This window comes from Oncorhynchus mykiss, chromosome 2 (genome assembly GCF_057628025.1).
Source record: "Oncorhynchus mykiss isolate SJ-2025 chromosome 2, ASM5762802v1, whole genome shotgun sequence".
In the NCBI taxonomy this organism is placed as follows: domain Eukaryota; kingdom Metazoa; phylum Chordata; class Actinopteri; order Salmoniformes; family Salmonidae; genus Oncorhynchus; species Oncorhynchus mykiss.
The window spans coordinates 13,192,638-13,210,466 of record NC_143023.1 but is presented as its reverse complement, the minus strand read 5'-3'; the positions used below and the strand labels follow the sequence as shown (position 1 = coordinate 13,210,466).

Genomic DNA, 17,829 nt, shown 5'->3' with positions numbered 1-17,829 from the left:
CTGTTTCCTAAAGTCCACAATCATCTCCTTTGTTTTGTGGACGTTGAGTGTGAGGTTATTTTCCTGACACCACAATCCGAGGGCCCTCACCTCCTCCCTGTAGGCCATCTCATCGTTGTTGATAATCAAGCCTACCACTGTCGTCTGCAAACTTGATGATTGAGTCAGAGGTGTGTATGGCCACGCAGTCATGGGTGAACAGGGAGTACAGGAGAGGGCTGAGAACGCACCGTTGTGGTTACCAAGTGTTGAGGATCAGCGGGGTGGAGATGTTGTTTCCTACCCTAACCCCTGGGGGAGGCCCGTCAGAAAGTCCAGGACCCAGTTGCACAGGGCGGGGTCGAGACCCTGGGTGAACAGCATTCTTACATAGGTATTCCTCTTGTCCAGATGGGTTAGGGCAGTGTGCAGTGTGATTGCGTCGTCTGTGGATCTATTTGGGGTGGTAAGCAAATTGGACTGGGTCTAGGGTGTCAGGTAGGGTGGAGGTGATATGATTCTTGACTAGTCTCTCAAAGCACTTCATGATGACGGAAGTGAGTGCTACGGGGCGATAGTAATTTAGCTCAGTTACCTTCACTTTCTTGGGAACAGGAATAATGGTGGCCCTCTTGAAGCATATGGGAACAGCAGACTGGGATAAGGATTGATTGAATATGTCCGTAAACACACCAGCCAGCTGGTCTGCGCATGCTCTGAGGACACGGCTAGGGATGCCATCTGGGCCAGCAGCCTTGCAGGGGTTAACACGTTTAAATGCTTTACTCACATTGGCTGCGGTGAAGGAGAGCAATCAGGTATTGGTAGCGGGCCTTGTCAGTGGCACTGTATTTTCCTCAAAGCGAGCAAAGAAGTTGTTTAGTTTGTCTGGGAGCAAGACGTCGGTGTCCGGGGCTGGTTTTCTTTTTGTCATCCATGATTGACTGTAGACCCTGCCACATATGTCTCATGTCTAAGCCATTGAATTGCGACTCCACTTTGTCTCTATACTGGCGCTTAGCTTGTTTGATTGACTTGCGGAGGGAATAGCTACACTGTTTGTATTTGGTCATGTTTCCGGTCGCCTTGCCATGATTAAAAGCAGTGGTTTGCGCTTTCAGTTTTGCGTGAATGCTGCCATCAATCCACGGTTTCTGGTTGGGGAAGGTTTTAATAGTCACCGTGGGTACATCATCACCGATGCACTTGCTAATAAACTCGCTCAACGAATCAGCGTATACATCAATGTTGTTGTCTGAGGCTATCCGGAACATATCCCAATCCACATAATAAAAGCAATCTTGAAGCATGGAATCAGATTTCGTCGGACCAGCGTTGAACAGACCTGAGCATGGGCGTTTCCTTTTTTAGTTTATAGGCTGGGAGCAACAAAATTGAGTCGTGGTCAGATTTGCCGAAAGGTCCTCTCAGACCAGGGTATCCAGACAGAACATTAAACCTGCAGGTCCTCTCAGACCAGGGTATACATACATACATACAGACAGACAGACAGACAGACAGACAGACAGACAGACAGACAGACAGACAGACAGACAGACAGACAGACAGACAGACACCTTTAAACCTGCATGTCACACCCTGACCATAGTTTGCTTTGTATGTTTCTATGTTTTGGTTGGTCAGGGTGTGATCTGAGTGGGCATTGTATGTTACATGTCTAGTTTGTCTATTTCTATGTTTGGCCTGATATGGTTCTCAATCAGAGGCAGGTGTTAGTCATTGTCTCTGATTGGGAACCATATTTAGGTAGCCTGTTTGGTGTTGGGTTTTTGTGGGTGATTGTTCCTGTCTCTGTGTTTGCACCAGATAGGGCTGTTTTAGGTTTTTTCACATTTCTTGTTTTGTTAGTTTATTCATGTATAGTGTCTATATTAAAGAACCATGAATAACCACCACACTGCGTTTTGGTCCGCCTCTCCTTCACCTCAAGAAAACCGTTACAGAATCACCCACCACAACAGGACCAAGCGGCGTGGTGACAGGCAGCGGCAGCAGGAGCTACGAAGTCTAGAGTATACGACTTGGGAGGAAATAGACAGGTGGGCGGTCGACCCAGGGAGAGTGCCGGAGCCCGCCTGGGATTCGCTGGAGCAGTGCGAAGAGGGGTATAGGAGAATGGAGTTGGAGAGACAAGCACGGCGGCGCGGATGGAAGCCCGAGAGTCAGCCCCAAAAATGTCTTGGGGGGGGGGGGGGGGCAAAGGGAGAGTGTGGCAGAGTCAGGAGTCAGACCTGAGCCAACTCTCCCTGTTTATCCTGAGGAGCCAAGGAGGAGCTCAGAACCAGAGCTGGTGTTGGAGGTGAGCGAAGCAGAGACTGTGAAGGAGTTAATGGGGAAATTGGAGGAGAGAGATATGAGGGAGTTGCTGGTTTGGTGCATGAGGCACGACATTCGCCCGACGGAGCGTGTCAGGGATTTAATGGCACCTGGGTCAGCTCTCCATACTCATCCTGAGGTGCGTGCTAGTTGTCTGGTGAAGACTGTGCCAGCCTCACGCACCAGGCCTCCTGTGCATCTCCCTAGCCTTGCACGTCCTGTGCCATCTCAGCACTACAGTGCTCCTAGCAGTGCTAACCGTGGCGGTGCCTGACCAGCACCACGCCCGTGTTATGCGGTGGTTCGCACGGTGTCCCCAGTACACGTGCTTAGCCCGGTGCGCTACATCCCAGCTTCCCACATCTGCCGGGCTAGGGTGAAGATCCAGCCAGGGCGGTTGGTGCCAGCCCTGCTCTCAAGATCTCCAGTACGCCTTCACGGTCCGGTCCATCCAGTGCCACCTCCACACACCAGCTCTCCGGTGGCAGCTCCCCGCACCAGGCTTCCTGTGCGTGTCCTCGGCCCTGTACCACCAGTGCCAGCACCACGTATCAGGCCTACAGTGCGCCTCGCCTCTCCAGCGCTGCCGCAGTCTCCCGCCTCTCCAGTGCAGCCGGAGTCTCCCGCCTGTTCGGCGCTGCCAGAGCTCCCGCCCCTCATTCCAGAGGCGCAAGAGCTCCTCAGTCCAGCGCTGCAAGAGCCTTCCTCTCCAGCGTTACCGGAGCTTCCCGTCTGCCCAGTGCCATCTGAGCCACCCGTCTGCCCAGTGCCATCTGAGCCACCCGTCTGCCCAGTGCCATCTGAGCCACCCGTCTGCCCAGTGCCATCTGAGCCACCCGTCTGCCCAGCGCCATCTGAGCCACCCGTCTGCCCAGCGCCATCTGAGCCACCCGTCTGCCCAGCGCCATCTGAGCCACCCGTCTGCCCAGCGCCGCCAGTGCCGCCAGTCTGCAAGCAGCCGCCAGTGCCGCCAGTCTGCAAGGAGCCGCCAGTGCCGCCAGTCTGCAAGGAGCCGCCAGTGCCGCCAGTCTGCAAGGAACCGCCAGTGCCGCCAGTCTGCAAGGAGCCGCCAGTGCCGCCAGTCTGCAAGGAGCCGCCAGTGCCGTCAGTCAGCCCACAGGCGCCAGAGCCCCTCAGCCCAGAGGCGCCAGAGCCCCTCAGCCCAGAGGCGCCAGAGCCCCTCAGCCCAGAGGCGCCAGAGCCCCTCTGTCCCGAGCAGCTGCCCCTCTGTCCCGAGCAGCTGCCCCTCTGTCCCAAGCAGCTGCCCCTCTGTCCCGAGCTGCCCCTCAGTCCAGTGGGGTCATTTAATAGGGTCACCGTGGTTAGGAGGCCACGGAAGCAGACAAGGTGGTGGACCAAGACTATGGTGAAGTGGGGGCCACGTCCAGCACCAGAGCCACCACCGCGGATAGATGCCCACCCAGACCCTCCCCAATAGGTTCAGGTTTTTTTTTTTGGGGGGGGGGGGGGGGGTACTGTCACACCCTGACCATAGTTTGCTTTGTATGTTTCTATGTTTTGGTTGGTCAGGGTGTGATCTGAGTGGGCATTGTATGTTACATGTCTAGTTTGTCTATTTCTATGTTTGGCCTGATATGGTTCTCAATCAGAGGCAGGTGTTAGTCATTGTCTCTGATTGGGAACCATATTTAGGTAGCCTGTTTGGTGTTGGGTTTTTGTGGGTGATTGTTCCTGTCTCTGTGTTTGCACCAGATAGGGCTGTTTTAGGTTTTTTCACATTTCTTGTTTTGTTAGTTTATTCATGTATAGTGTCTATATTAAAGAACCATGAATAACCACCATGCTGCGTTTTGGTCCGCCTCTCCTTCACCTCAAGAAAATCGTTACACTGCAGGTCCTCTCAGACCAGGGTATCCAGACAGACAGACATTTAAACCTGCAGGTCCTCTCAGACCTGGGTAGATAGACAGACAGACAGACCTTTAAACCTGCAGGTCCTCTCACACCAGGGTATCCAGATAGACAGACAGACAGACCTTTAAACCTGCAGGTCCTCTCAGACCAGGGTATCCAGACAGACAGACAGACCTTTAAACCTGCAGATCCTCTCAGACCAGGGTATCCAGACAGACAGACAGACCTTTAAACCTGCAGGTCCTCTCAGATCAGGGTATCCAGACAGACAGACAGACAGACAGACCATTAAACATGCAGGTCCTCTCAGACCAGGGTATGTAGATAGAGACAGACAGACCTTTAAACCTGCAGGTCCTCTCAGACCAGGGTATCCAGACAGACAGACAGACAGACCTTTAAACCTGCAGGTCCTCTCAGACCTAGGTATATAGATAGAGAGAGATATAGAGACAGACAGACAGACACAGACCTTTAAACCTGCAGGTCCTCTCAGACCAGGGTATCCAGAGAGACAGACAGACAGACAGACAGACAGACAGACAGACAGACAGACAGACAGACCTTTAAACCTGCAGGTCCTCTCAGACCAGGGTATCCAGACAGACAGACAGACAGACCTTTAAAACTGCAGGTCCTCTCAGACCAGGGTATCCAGACAGACAGACAGACCTTTAAACCTGCAGGTCCTCTCAGACCAGGGTATCCAGACAGACAGACAGACAGACAGATAGACAGACAGACCTTTAAACCTGCAGGTCCTCTCAGACCAGGGTATACAGACAGACAGAAAGACAGACAGACAGACCTTTAAACCTGCAGGTCCTCTCAGACCTGGGTACATAGATAGAGAGAGACAGACAGACAGACGTTTAAACCTGCAGGTCCTCTCAGACCAGGGTATCCAGACAGACAGACAGACAGACCTTTAAACCTGCAGGTCCTCTCAGACCAGGGTATCCAGACAGACAGACCTTTAAACCTGCAGGTCCTCTCAGACCAGGGTATCCAGACAGACAGACAGACAGACAGACAGACAGACAGACAGACCTTTAAACCTGCAGGTCCTCTCAGACCAGGGTATCCCTGTAAGAAGATGAAAGAAAAATCTGAAATAGGCAAATGAGGTCCATGGACATTTGTCCAGACAACGTTGATAAATCATACTTGTAACTAAGAATCAAAACATGAATGCCTACTTATTGCTCAGAAATTCACTGCTGAAGAAATACAGACCTGGAACCCTGGATATCCAGGTTGGCCTTCTCCCTGTGTTCCAGCATCACCCTGAAGAGAGAATCAAGATAATATTGTGTATTTAGAATATTAGCCTCATGATAAATCAGATAAGCTCTTCAATACACTCACCCTTTTCCCAATGGGCCCTGCATCTCCTGGTGCTCCTGGAGGCCCCCTGGGGCCCTTAACACCCTGGGGGGAGAGACCCTGGTCAAAACATGCATTGTAGTTTGCATGTGTTACCACGTGGTACAGCTGTGTCATCATCGAAATCATTAAATGACTGGCCATCGTACCGCAGGCCCGTAAGGTCCCGGCTCTCCTCTGTACCCTTTGAGCCCAGACACTCCACTCAGACCCTTTCAGGGGGAAGAAATGGAGAGAGGGGGTGCGACAATGACTGGAGGTAAAACATCAACCTATATTTAGCAATAGCCCATGAGAGAGCTAGCCTGTTCCCCAAGAAGGTGTTGGTGGAACCATATAAGAAAGAACAAGTGATCACACAGAGTAATAGAGGACCGAGGGACACTCACCTGTGAACCCACGTCTCCAGCCTGACCTTCATGACCCTGTGCTCCAGCAGAGCCTGTGTCACCCGTCTCCCCTTGACCACCTCTTATTCCTGGAGCACCTCTTAGTCCCCTCTCTCCCCCTACACCCTTAAGAGAGACAAATAGGAAGAGAGAGGGAGAGAGAGTGTCATGTGTGCTCCCTCTCCGGCCTCTAGGTCACCAGGCTGCTCTTTAAGGAGCACACCTGTCACCATTACGCGCACCTGCGCATCGTCAGACTCATCTGGACTCCATCACTTCCTTTATTACCTGCCCTATATATGTCACTCCCTTTGGTTCCTTCCCCGGGCATCATTGTTTCTATTTCATGTCTGTGTGCTGTTTGTGTTTCTTGTTTTGTATTTAGTTGTATTTATTTATTAAAACACTCACTCCCTGAACTTGCTTCCTGACTCTCAGCACACGTCGTTACAGAGAGAGAGAGGTCACCAGCTTGGATGTGAACAGCATTGTTCAGCTAAACAGCAACTTCCCATCGGTCAACAAGGCCATTTTACCATAATGTAAACATCAAAGTGTTTACAAAAGCTAAACCAACGTTTTTGTTTTCTTTTACAGTGATACAACTATTTAATTCAGCCATTTAGTCAATGTAGAGCAGGGATCATCAACTAGATTTCTTGAGCAGATTGTCGGGTGGACCGGAGCATAGTTACAAATAGAAAGCAAATTGACCTCAAGAAGCCCTGCTTACATTTGTATTCAATCACGTTTCTCTCTATCATGCGTGTGAATACTTGGGAACAGATTTCTTAAATTCCCTTGGAGCTGATTTCCTGTTGTCCAACAATAAAACATAATCAGATGTCACTTATTTTTTAGAAAACTTGGGGGGTCAAATAAAACCACCCCCGGGCCAAATTCGGCCCATGCACCATCAGTTGGGGTACCCTGATGTTCAGATATCTAGTAAGATATGTGTCTTCCTGTGTCAGATTATGTGGACAGTGTTCGTCCTGGTCCGGATGTTGTATTGATTCTAGAACTAGCTGAGTTCCAAACCTCTGTGCCTGGCGCTCCAGACGGTCCAAAGTCCCCCTGTAAAACACAGAAAGGTGGACAGGTGCCTGAGGTCATTGTCCAAATGTTATTGGTTATGGCATCATTTTTCCATTCAACTATAAAAAAATACACCGATACATTTGGCCGTTTATCACAACTGGCACAACTTTACTTCGTCTCCTTGGTCACCCTTATTTCCAGGTCCTCCGATTGGTCCAGGCTCCCCCTACAGACACAGATGAAACAATACAGCCACACAGAAAAGCTATCCTGTGTGATAGATGGATGGATGATTGAATGATTGAAATTGATGATTGAAATTATTGATTGATTAATTGATTGATTTGATTAGTTGATAAATCAATACATTGATTGATTACCTTGGCTCCGTTGGCTCCAGACACTCCAGGAACCCCTGGCTCCCCAGGTGTTCCCATCTCTCCCTGTGGACAGGAAGGTCAAATAGAAACTTAAGTCACTCACACATTAAATAACGCAGAACAGACAATTAAGGTGCTGGGTATGACAGAGTTACCTTTTGTCCAGGTAATCCATAAGATCCTTCATCTCCTTTCTGCCCCAGAGGACCTGGCTCCCCCTATCAGAGGAAACAGTCATTACCAACATCAACCAGTCTGAACTTAAATATGAATACTTCAGATCAGAGGAAACAGTCATTACCAACATCAACCAGTCTGAACTTAAATATGAATACTTCAGATCAGAGGAAACAGTCATTACCAACATCAACCAGTCTGAACTTAAATATGAATACTTCAGATCAGAGGAAACAGTCATTACCAACATCAACCAGTCTGAACTTAAATATGAATACTTCAGATCAGAGGAAACAGTCATTACCAACATCAACCAGTCTGAACTTAAATATGAATACTTCAGATCAGAGGAAACAGTCATTACCAACATCAACCAGTCTGAACTTAAATATGAATACTTCAGATAGGAGGAAACAGTCATTACCAACATCAACCAGTCTGAACTTAAATATGAATACTTCAGATCAGAGGAAACTTAAACATGAATACTTCAGATCAGAGGAAACTTAAACATGAATACTTCAGATCAGAGGAAACAGTCATTACCAACATCAACCAGTCTGAACTTAAATATGAATACTTCAGATCAGAGGAAACAGTCATTACCAACATCAACCAGTCTGAACTTAAATATGAATACTTCAGATCAGAGGAAACAGTCATTACCAACATCAACCAGTCTGAACTTAAACATGAATACTTTAGATCAGAGGAAACAGTCATTACCAACATCAACCAGTCTGAACTTAAATATGAATACTTTAGATCAGAGGAAACCTAAATATGAATACTTCAGATCAGAGGAAACAGTCATTACCAACATCAACCAGTCTGAACTTAAATATGAATACTTCAGATCAGAGGAAACAGTCATTACCAACATCAACCAGTCTGAACTTAAATATGAATACTTCAGATCAGAGGAAACAGTCATTACCAACATCAACCAGTCTGAACTTAAACATGAATACTTCAGATCAGAGGAAACAGTCATTACCAACATCAACCAGTCTGAACTTAAACATGAATACTTCAGATCAGAGGAAACAGTCATTACCAACATCAACCAGTCTGAACTAAAATATGAATACCTCAGATCAGAGGAAACTTAAACATGAATACTTCAGATCAGAGGAAACAGTCATTACCAACATCAACCAGTCTGAACTAAAATATGAATACTTCAGATCAGAGGAAACTTAGACATGAATACTTCAGATCAGAGGAAACAGTCATTACCAACATCAACCAGTCTGAACTAAAATATGAATACTTCAGATCAGAGGAAACTTAAACATGAATACTTCAGATCAGAGGAAACAGTCATTACCAACATCAACCAGTCTGAACTAAAATATGAATACTTCAGATCAGAGGAAACTTAAACATGAATACTTCAGATCAGAGGAAACAGTCATTACCAACATCAACCAGTCTGAACTAAAATATGAATACCTCAGATCAGAGGAAACTTAAACATGAATACTTCAGATCAGAGGAAACAGTCATTACCAACATCAACCAGTCTGAACTTAATTATGAATACTTCAGATCAGAGGAAACAGTCATTACCAACATCAACCAGTCTGAACTTAAATATGAATACTTTAGATCAGAGGAAACTTAAACATGAATACTTCAGATCAGAGGAAACAGTCATTACCAACATCAACCAGTCTGAACTTAAATATGAATACTTCAGATATAACTAACAGCATGAATCTACTATTTATCTAGTATTATTCTATCCAAGTGGGTGACTGGTAAAGACTCCCAAACAAATAAACTCCCACTCATACCCCAATCAGATATAAACAAACAAAAGGATTGTTCTTATCCGCCTGGCTAATTACCCCAACCATGGCAGAAAAAACACACTCAAAATAACCCTGTCTCATCTTCTGATTTTGTTTGAACTGAATTGCTTTCAACCGCAGAATGAAGCACACCTGCTTTAACAGCAAAAAGGGAATGACTATGAAGTCTGCTGAGGACAGAGTTATGGGAATAATGTGTAGTATTGTAACTCCCTGTTTGCAGTACATGTCAGTCTCAAGTTTGCGGACGACACAACAGTGGTAGGCTTGATTACCAACAACGACGAGACGGCCTACAGGGAGGAGGTGAGGGCCCTCGGAGTGTGGTGTCAGGAAAATAACCTCACACTCAACGTCAACAAAACTAAGGAGATGATTGTGGACTTCAGGAAACAGCAGAGGGAACACCCCCCTATCCACATCGATGGAGCAGTAGTGGAGAGGGTAGCAAGTTTTAAGTTCCTCGGCATACACATCACAGACAAACTGAATTGGTCCACTCACACAGACAGCATCGTGAAGAAGGCGCAGCAGCGCCTCTTCAACCTCAGGAGGCTGAAGAAATTCGGCTTGTCACCAAAAGCACTCACAAACTTCTACAGATGCACAATCGAGAGCATCCTGGCGGGCTGTATCACCGCCTGGTATTGCAACTGCACCGCCCTCAACCGTAAGGCTCTCCAGAGGGTAGTGAGGTCTGCACAACGCATCACCGGGGGCAAACTACCTGCCCTCCAGGACACCTACACCACCCGATGTCACAGGAAGGCCATAAAGATCATCAAGGACATCAACCACCCGAGCCACTGCCTGTTCACCCCGCTATCATCCAGAAGGCGAGGTCAGTACAGGTGCATCAAAGCTGGGACCGAGAGACTGAAAAACAGCTTCTATCTCAAGGCCATCAGACTGTTAAACAGCCACCACTAACACTGAGTGGCTGCTGCCAACACACTGACACTGACTCAACTCCAGCCACTTTAATAATGGGAATTGATGGGAAATGATGTAAATATATCACTAGCCACTTTAAACAATGCTACCTTATATAATGTTACTTACCCTACATTATTCATCTCATATGCATACGTATATACTGTACTCTATATCATCGACTGTATCCTTATGTAATACATGTATCACTAGCCACTTTAAACTATGCCACTTTGTTTACATACTCATCTCATTTGTACATACTGTACTCGATACCATCTACTGTATCTTGCCTATGCTGCTCTGTACCATCACTCATTCATATATCCTTATGTACATATTCTTTATCCCCTTACACTGTGTACAAGACAGTAGTTTTGGAATTGTTAGTTAGATTACTTGTTATTACTGCATTGTCGGAACTAGAAGCACAAGCATTTCGCTACACTCGCATTAACATCTGCTAACCATGTGTATGTGACAAATAAAATTTGATTTGATTAGATTTTACTGACTAGCTCTGGCTCCTAGAGCGCTATTGGCTGCCAAGTGGTTCTTGGTTCGTGGGGGGAAAATTCTGGGAAATGATGAACGCTTGGTGTAACACTCCCAGAGTTTCACTGCAACTAGTCTAGGAGGTCATGAATACAGTAAGCTGTGGTGTGTGTGGGTGTGTGTGGTGCGTGTGGTGTGTGTGTGGGTTCGTGTGGTGAGTGTAGTGTGTGTGTGGGTTCGTGTGGTGAGTGTGTGGGTGAGATGGTGAGTGTGGTGTGTGTGTGGGTGAGTGTGGTGCGTGTGGTGTGTGTGGGTGAGTGTGGTGAGTGTGGTGTGTGTGTGGGTGAGTGTGGTGCGTGTGTGGGTGAGTGTGGTGCGTGTGTGGGTGAGTGTGGTGCGTGTGTGGGTGAGTGTGGGTGAGTGTGGTGAGTGTGGTGCGTGTGTGGGTAAGTGTGGTGCGTGTGGTGTGTGTGTGGGTGAGTGTGGTGCGTGTGTGGGTGAGTGTGGTGCGTGTGTGGGTGAGTGTGGTGAGTGTGGTGTATGTGTGGGTGAGTGTGGTGCGTGTGTGGGTTCGTGTGGTGAGTGTGGTGTGTGTGTGTGTGGGTGAGTGTGGTGCGTGTGTGGGTGAGTGTGGTGAGTGTGGTGTGTATGTGGGTTTGTGTGGTGAGTGTGGTGTGTGTGTGTGTGGGTGAGTGTGGTGCGTGTGTGGGTTCGTGTGGTGCGTGTGTGGGTTCGTGTGGTGAGTGTGGTGTGTGTGTGGGTGTGTGTGTGGGTGTAGTGTGTGTGTAGTGTGTGTGGTGCGTGTAGTGTGTGTGTAGTGTGTGTGTGTGGATGTGTGTGGTGCGTGTAGTGTGTGTGTGGGTGAGTGTGGTGAGTGTGGTGTGTGTGGGTTTGTGTGGTACGTGTGTGGGTTCGTGTGGGTTCGTGTGGTGTGTGTGTGGGTGAGTGTGGTGCGTGTGTGGGTTTGTGTGGTGAGTGTGGTGAGTGTAGTGTGTGTGTGGGTTTGTGTGGTGAGTGTGGTGTGTGTGTGTGTGGGTGAGTGTGGTGCGTGTGTGGGTTTGTGTGGTGAGTGTGGTGTGTGTGTGTGGATGAGTGTGGTGCGTGTGTGGGTTCGTGTGGTGACTCTGGCTACGTGACCTTGCATCACTCCTATAGACTTACCTCTGCCCCCTCGTCTCCTCTACAACCAGACAGGCCCATAACCCCAGAGTCCCCCTACAGAGAGAGAAAGAGAGAGGGCGACGTGGGAGTTTACTGCACATTTCAAGGAATAATAAGAGCATGTGTGACCTCACTGAAGGTTTCCAGAGAAACAGAACTCTCTAATGTACTTTGTAATCTGGAACTACTACACAGTTTTTTGCTCTGAAAAACATCTGCTCTGGTTTGAGAAGCATGTCAAGGGATTCAGGACCCGGGGTGGAGGTGGAGGTGGGGGTGGGGACTGTCTTTACACTAAATCTTAAATTTTAATAATGTTTTGGTAAATATTTTTTTATTATTTGACTTTATTTATTTATATATATATTTTAAATATATATTATTTTATTTCAGAAAAAACAGTGTACAGACAAAAAGTATAGAAACAGACAATGATAACATATGCTTATTAGTGATAACATAGTTTTATTAGTGAATTTACATAGATGAATATGACATTTTTCCATTAGCACAATTCGATTTATGAAGTAAAATAGTTTTTCTTTCTCCTTTTCATAGTTAAGGAACTTCCTGTCAAATCTCCCAGGGGGGGGGGGGGGGGGGGGGGGGGGGGGTCTAAAGGGATGTGACCATGAGGCTTTAGTGCTGAACATTTAGTCTATAAATCACCTATATGAATCATCTGGCTCATATCCACCATACAGCACCTGGATCGGTTTTAAGATAATTTTAATTTTTTTGGCACCCTGTTATGCTCCATATAGTGCCTCACGGGGATGGACAAAAGTATTGCTCTGTACTGTATAATAGGTCCAGAGCCTATGGAAGAAGGTACAGGTGTTACAAAATACTAACAGCCTTCAGCATGGGCTGAGCCATCCTTCGTCTGTATTTCATTCTCATCTTGTTTTCGTCTCAACCCCTCTAATAATTCTGGAATATGGGTGTATATAAAGGGAGACCTGTGAGGGCGAAGCCTGCATCCCTGTTTAATTGGTCACTCACACTTTACGAGGCCTTGATAGCCTTGTTTTTCTGTTTGTAAGTTTACAGAGTGATACTCTTGTTAAACATTTAATAATGCAGGGGCTGTGTGTTGAGTAAGAGGTAGAAAACAAACAAACCACAAGGCCATCCTTCCCGTCCACTCCATCCGCTCCTTTCTCACCCTAGAAACACATGGGTCACATGACTTCATTCCCACCACTGCAACTGGTTGAATTGGTGAGTATGTGACAATGTGCATGACTGAATGGATGGATGGACACATGAATGAATGAATGATGCATAAGATCAACAACATACCTTTTGTCCAGATGGTCCTCTCGGACCCTGTAGGGCAAAATAACGTTTGAACATTTTGACAGCTGAACCTATGGCTGTTGGATGATTTGATGTGATGTATTCTTTGTTTACATTATATACGTATGTACTACAAGGTTTATAAACACTATTATAATCACTATTACTCTCCACAAAATCGATGAGAGCTTACTCTGTCACCAGTAAGACCACGGTCACCCTGTAGAGAAAGAGAGTGACGAATATCAGAGTGTAGCTTCTAAGCACTTAATACAGATCCAGACAGTTAAAATTCCTGGTGTTGGAAACACTGGAAACATATGGCATATTTCAATACAGTTAAGTGAATGCTCATGGAACATTGCATTAGCTAACCTCATACAGCCAGACAAGTATGTCTCTAAATATTGCATTTACGCCATAGCTCTAAATTCTACCAGGCAATGTTACATTATAGCTAACCAGCATGTGTTATGAATAATCTAAAGTGGTACATATTTTTATTTTAGATAAATAATCACTCTGACCTTCTCTCCTCTGTGTCCTTGGGGCCCCTGGTCACCTGCATTCCCCTAGGTGACAAAGATATGATCCACATGTGATCCACATATGATCCACATTGCCTGTAGCCATAATCTGTAGCATCAAACAGGCTACAAAGCATAATGTCTCCACAGTCTACAGTCAGCAGACAGACAAGCTCATGTTCTGTAATGTGTCATATACTACCTTTGCTCCCAAACTTCCCGGTCTCCCGGCAACCCCCTGACGTCCTGGAGTTCCCTGAAAAAAAGAATCATATCTATTTCTCATTGTCATCAGTCAACCTCTTCCAGTGTTAGTCATTCTGAAGCAGAGTCTGAGTGAAGCCGTTTGTATAAACTGTGTTAAGCTACAGGAAGCTTCTATCCCCAAGCAATACGACTGATAAATAGATGACAAAATAGCTACATGGACTATCTGAGTTCACCTTGTATCTTTACTGAGCTTTTATTTTTATTTGTGTACTGTCTCTGTTCACACACACAGGGCCCTACACACACACACACACACACACACACACACACACACACACACACACACACAGTCTCTGTTCACACGCACAGGGCCCTACACACACACACACACACACACACACACACACACACAGTCTCTGTTCACACGCACAGGGCCCTACACACACACACATACACACACACACACACACACTGTCTCTGTTCACACGCACAGGGCCCTACACACACACACACACACACACACACACACACACACACACACACACACACACACATACACACACACACACACACACACACACACACACACACACACACACTGTCTCTGTTCACACACACAGGGCCCTACACACACACACACACACACACACACACACACACACACACACACACACACACACACACTGTCTCTGTTCACACGCACAGGGCCCTACACACACACACACACACACACACACACACACACACACACACACACACACACACACACACACACACACACACACTGTCTCTGTTCACACGCACAGGGTCCTACACACACACACACACACACACACACACACACACACACACACACACACACACACACACACACACACACACACTGTCTCTGTTCACACGCTCAGGGTCCTACACACACACACACACACACACACACACACACACACACACACACACACACACACACTTATATCCTGTTGCCTAGTCACCTTACCCTTATATATATATATATATATTTACCTCCAACACTACAATGTTCCTGCACATTGTAAATATGGTATTGGAACTGACCCTGTATATAGTATGCTTACTTACTTACTTATTGTTAGGTTTTGAGTTTGCAAGAAAGGCATTTCACTTTACTTGTGCATGTGACATTATACCCTTTCGCCCAAAATTCCCATTGAGACAGAGAAGAAAGTCTTGGACTTGCCAGACTGCCAGAAGTTGTGCACAGAACACGGTACTGTACAATAGAATCAATCAAACTAAGCTTTTTCAGTTCCACTACCTCCTCGTCTCCTTAATGCATTTCTTAGCTGGAACACACAAGAGCTGTGTTGACTAGCAGTGGGCTAGGCAGGCCATCTGGACGCCATGATTAGATCAGACACAGAGAAGGCCAGAGTCATTTGTCCCCATCAGGTAAACAGGGGCCTGGGGGCACGCTCAGATCACACATAGAAATGTATGTTATAGAGTGGACATGATTCCCTATTCCACATGACATAGAAGCATGGCTTTGCTATGTAATATATTTCTATATATTTCTATCTGAATGTTCCATAACGCTGCACCCCCATGGACTACGGTCCTGGTAAAGCCCCTTCTCCACCCCCCCAACGCTTACTAATCCCTTACTTAGTCACTGAGAGTTGGAGCTAAGCAAACCATCAGTAATTTGAGGTAAGTATAAGGTAAGGTAAGTATATCTAAGAACGCATCGATGGGCATTTTCAACATTTTCACCAATAGCTAAGGTGGGCGACAGATAGCCTAGCGGTTAAGAGCGTTGGGCCAGTGACTGAAAGGTTGCTGGTTTGAATCTGTCGATGTGCCCTTGAGCAAGGCACTCTAATAACCCTAATTGACGAGCGTCTGGTAAATCTAAATGTGGTGTTTTAACTAAAAGGAAAACAGAGAGCACCCTACCGCGCCCCCTCCTGCACCAGCAGGGCCTTGAGATCCCAGGGGAGCCTGTGAAACAAAGAACACGGATGAGAAAGACCTCTGACTCCACTGGACCCCATATTAAGACTATACTGAGATCAGATTAATCAAGACAAACAATCTGTAATGAAGTTTTCTGCGAGATCATGTTGAAAAGGGACGACAATGTGATCAGGCTTACCTTGCACTCGAACGAACAGCACTGAAAAAGAACAATAAACATAAATCAACCACAGTCATAATCACTGTTCATAAATAAGATCACAAACAACAATCATCTCACTGTATTGGTCGGGAACTATCAAATCAAATCAAATTGTATTGGTAACATACACATATTTAGCAGATGTTGTAGCGAAATGCTTGTATCAAAAAGACTGAAGAAAAAACTCACCACAGATTCAGAATCCTTGTACTACAGATCCATAAAAGAAGAGACAGACATTTGGTTAGAATAGTCTGTTTGGGCAACAAAAAAATGGCCTACAGTAAATTACATTTAGGTACAGGGCCTTGGTTTAAAAATGGCCGCTTGTATGATGGTAACTATGTGACGATGGTGTACTCACCATGGTAGACACTATGGAGCTGATGGTGTTCCTAACAACCTGCAGGTCCTCACTAGTAGCAGACATGTTATGGGTGTGTTGTACATCTGTTGCTATGGAACCAAGTCTGTTGTCCTGCAGAGAGAGAGAGAGAGAGAGGTGGAGGGGGAGAGAGAGAGAGAGAGAGAGAGAGAGAGAGAGAGAGAGAGAGAGAGAGAGAGGGAGAGAGAGAGAGAGCGAGAGGGAGTGGGAGAGAGGTGGAGGGGGAGAGAGAGAGCGGGAGGGAGCGGTAGAGAGGTGGAGGGGGAGAGAGAGAGAGAGAGGGAGAGAGAGAGAGAGAGAGAGAGAGAGAGAGAGAGAGAGAGGTGGAGAGAGAGAGAGTGAGAGCGAGCCTTAGAGACAGAGCAGAGACTGAAACACTGAAAAACTACCTCAAACTAGAAAAACTACAGTAAAAAAAGGCTATTTTAATTGTTTTAATTATTTTTTATTTTTTATTTAACTAGGAAAGTCACTTATTTACAATGATGGCCTACCCCAGCCAAACCCGGACGACGCTGGGCCAATTGTGCGCCGCCCTATGGGACTCCCAATCACGGCCGTATGTGATAAAGCTTGTATTTTGGCATACCCACACATTCTTGAGGTGCAAGAGAAAAATGCAAAGACTACATATACATATATAATATATAAAATACAGTGGGATCCTTGAGTTAAAAAACTCAAGGATGTCAGACTACAGCCAATCCAGTTTGTTTGAGCAGTATTAGTTATTGTATTTCCATGACCACTACAGAGGGCCAAGTTCTCTGTCTACAACCTGGACCTTCTAGCCAGAGCTCTATTCCCTCTTGATTACCAGGTGATGTGGAGTGATAGCCACGCTGAAGATGTTAATGTTCATGGCTCTGGCCTCAGACACGGTGTGTGCCACCCCGCCACACGGCTCCTTATAGCCGTCTAGCGGGTGGCCATCTGTCACCACCACCATGTACTTGTTGCCATGGAGAGGAGAGCTGTGGGTTGAAGAAAGAGATACAACGAAGCAGAACGTGTGAGTCAAACGGGATCCTTTCTGTATAATTGTGGAGCAGACTTTATTTTGTCAGAAGCTTTGTGGAGGAACTCCATCTCCTAGGAGAGGTTTGAATGTCTATCTGTTTACCCCTGCAAAGATGCAGGAAATGTGTTTTTAACTTGCTCCTGACAAAACGTTGAACTCTGCTCCAAGGTGTAAATATCAAAGCATTTTCCTAAGGGCACTATAGAAGTGAAGGAGGAACGTATTACACAATATCAAAGTATCATGCACGGTATATTGG

At 46.4% G+C, this 17,829-nt stretch overlaps 1 protein-coding gene across 2 annotated transcripts in view; it reads right to left on the bottom strand.

Moving 5' to 3' along the window:
* LOC110493157 (collagen alpha-1(VI) chain) overlaps positions 1-17,829 on the bottom strand; it is a 41,736-nt gene that overhangs the window by 12,741 nt on the left and 11,166 nt on the right. Inside the window, exons 5-24 of one of the 2 annotated variants that reach the window (XM_090189145.1) lie at positions 17,367-17,523; positions 16,529-16,642; positions 16,354-16,374; positions 16,141-16,161; positions 15,942-15,986; positions 14,002-14,055; positions 13,800-13,844; positions 13,466-13,492; positions 13,276-13,302; positions 13,095-13,139; positions 11,971-12,024; positions 7,543-7,605; positions 7,388-7,450; positions 7,180-7,233; positions 7,008-7,043; positions 5,967-6,092; positions 5,727-5,789; positions 5,560-5,622; positions 5,428-5,478; positions 5,242-5,277 (exon numbers count right to left, since the gene is read on the bottom strand). In XM_090189145.1, the coding sequence (XP_090045271.1) occupies positions 5,242-5,277; positions 5,428-5,478; positions 5,560-5,622; positions 5,727-5,789; positions 5,967-6,092; positions 7,008-7,043; positions 7,180-7,233; positions 7,388-7,450; positions 7,543-7,605; positions 11,971-12,024; positions 13,095-13,139; positions 13,276-13,302; positions 13,466-13,492; positions 13,800-13,844; positions 14,002-14,055; positions 15,942-15,986; positions 16,141-16,161; positions 16,354-16,374; positions 16,529-16,642; positions 17,367-17,523 (1,165 nt within the window). The remainder of the gene's footprint in view (positions 1-5,241; positions 5,278-5,427; positions 5,479-5,559; positions 5,623-5,726; positions 5,790-5,966; positions 6,093-7,007; positions 7,044-7,179; positions 7,234-7,387; positions 7,451-7,542; positions 7,606-11,970; positions 12,025-13,094; positions 13,140-13,275; positions 13,303-13,465; positions 13,493-13,799; positions 13,845-14,001; positions 14,056-15,941; positions 15,987-16,140; positions 16,162-16,353; positions 16,375-16,528; positions 16,643-17,366; positions 17,524-17,829) is intronic. The other variant, XM_090189142.1, reaches the window with a different exon arrangement.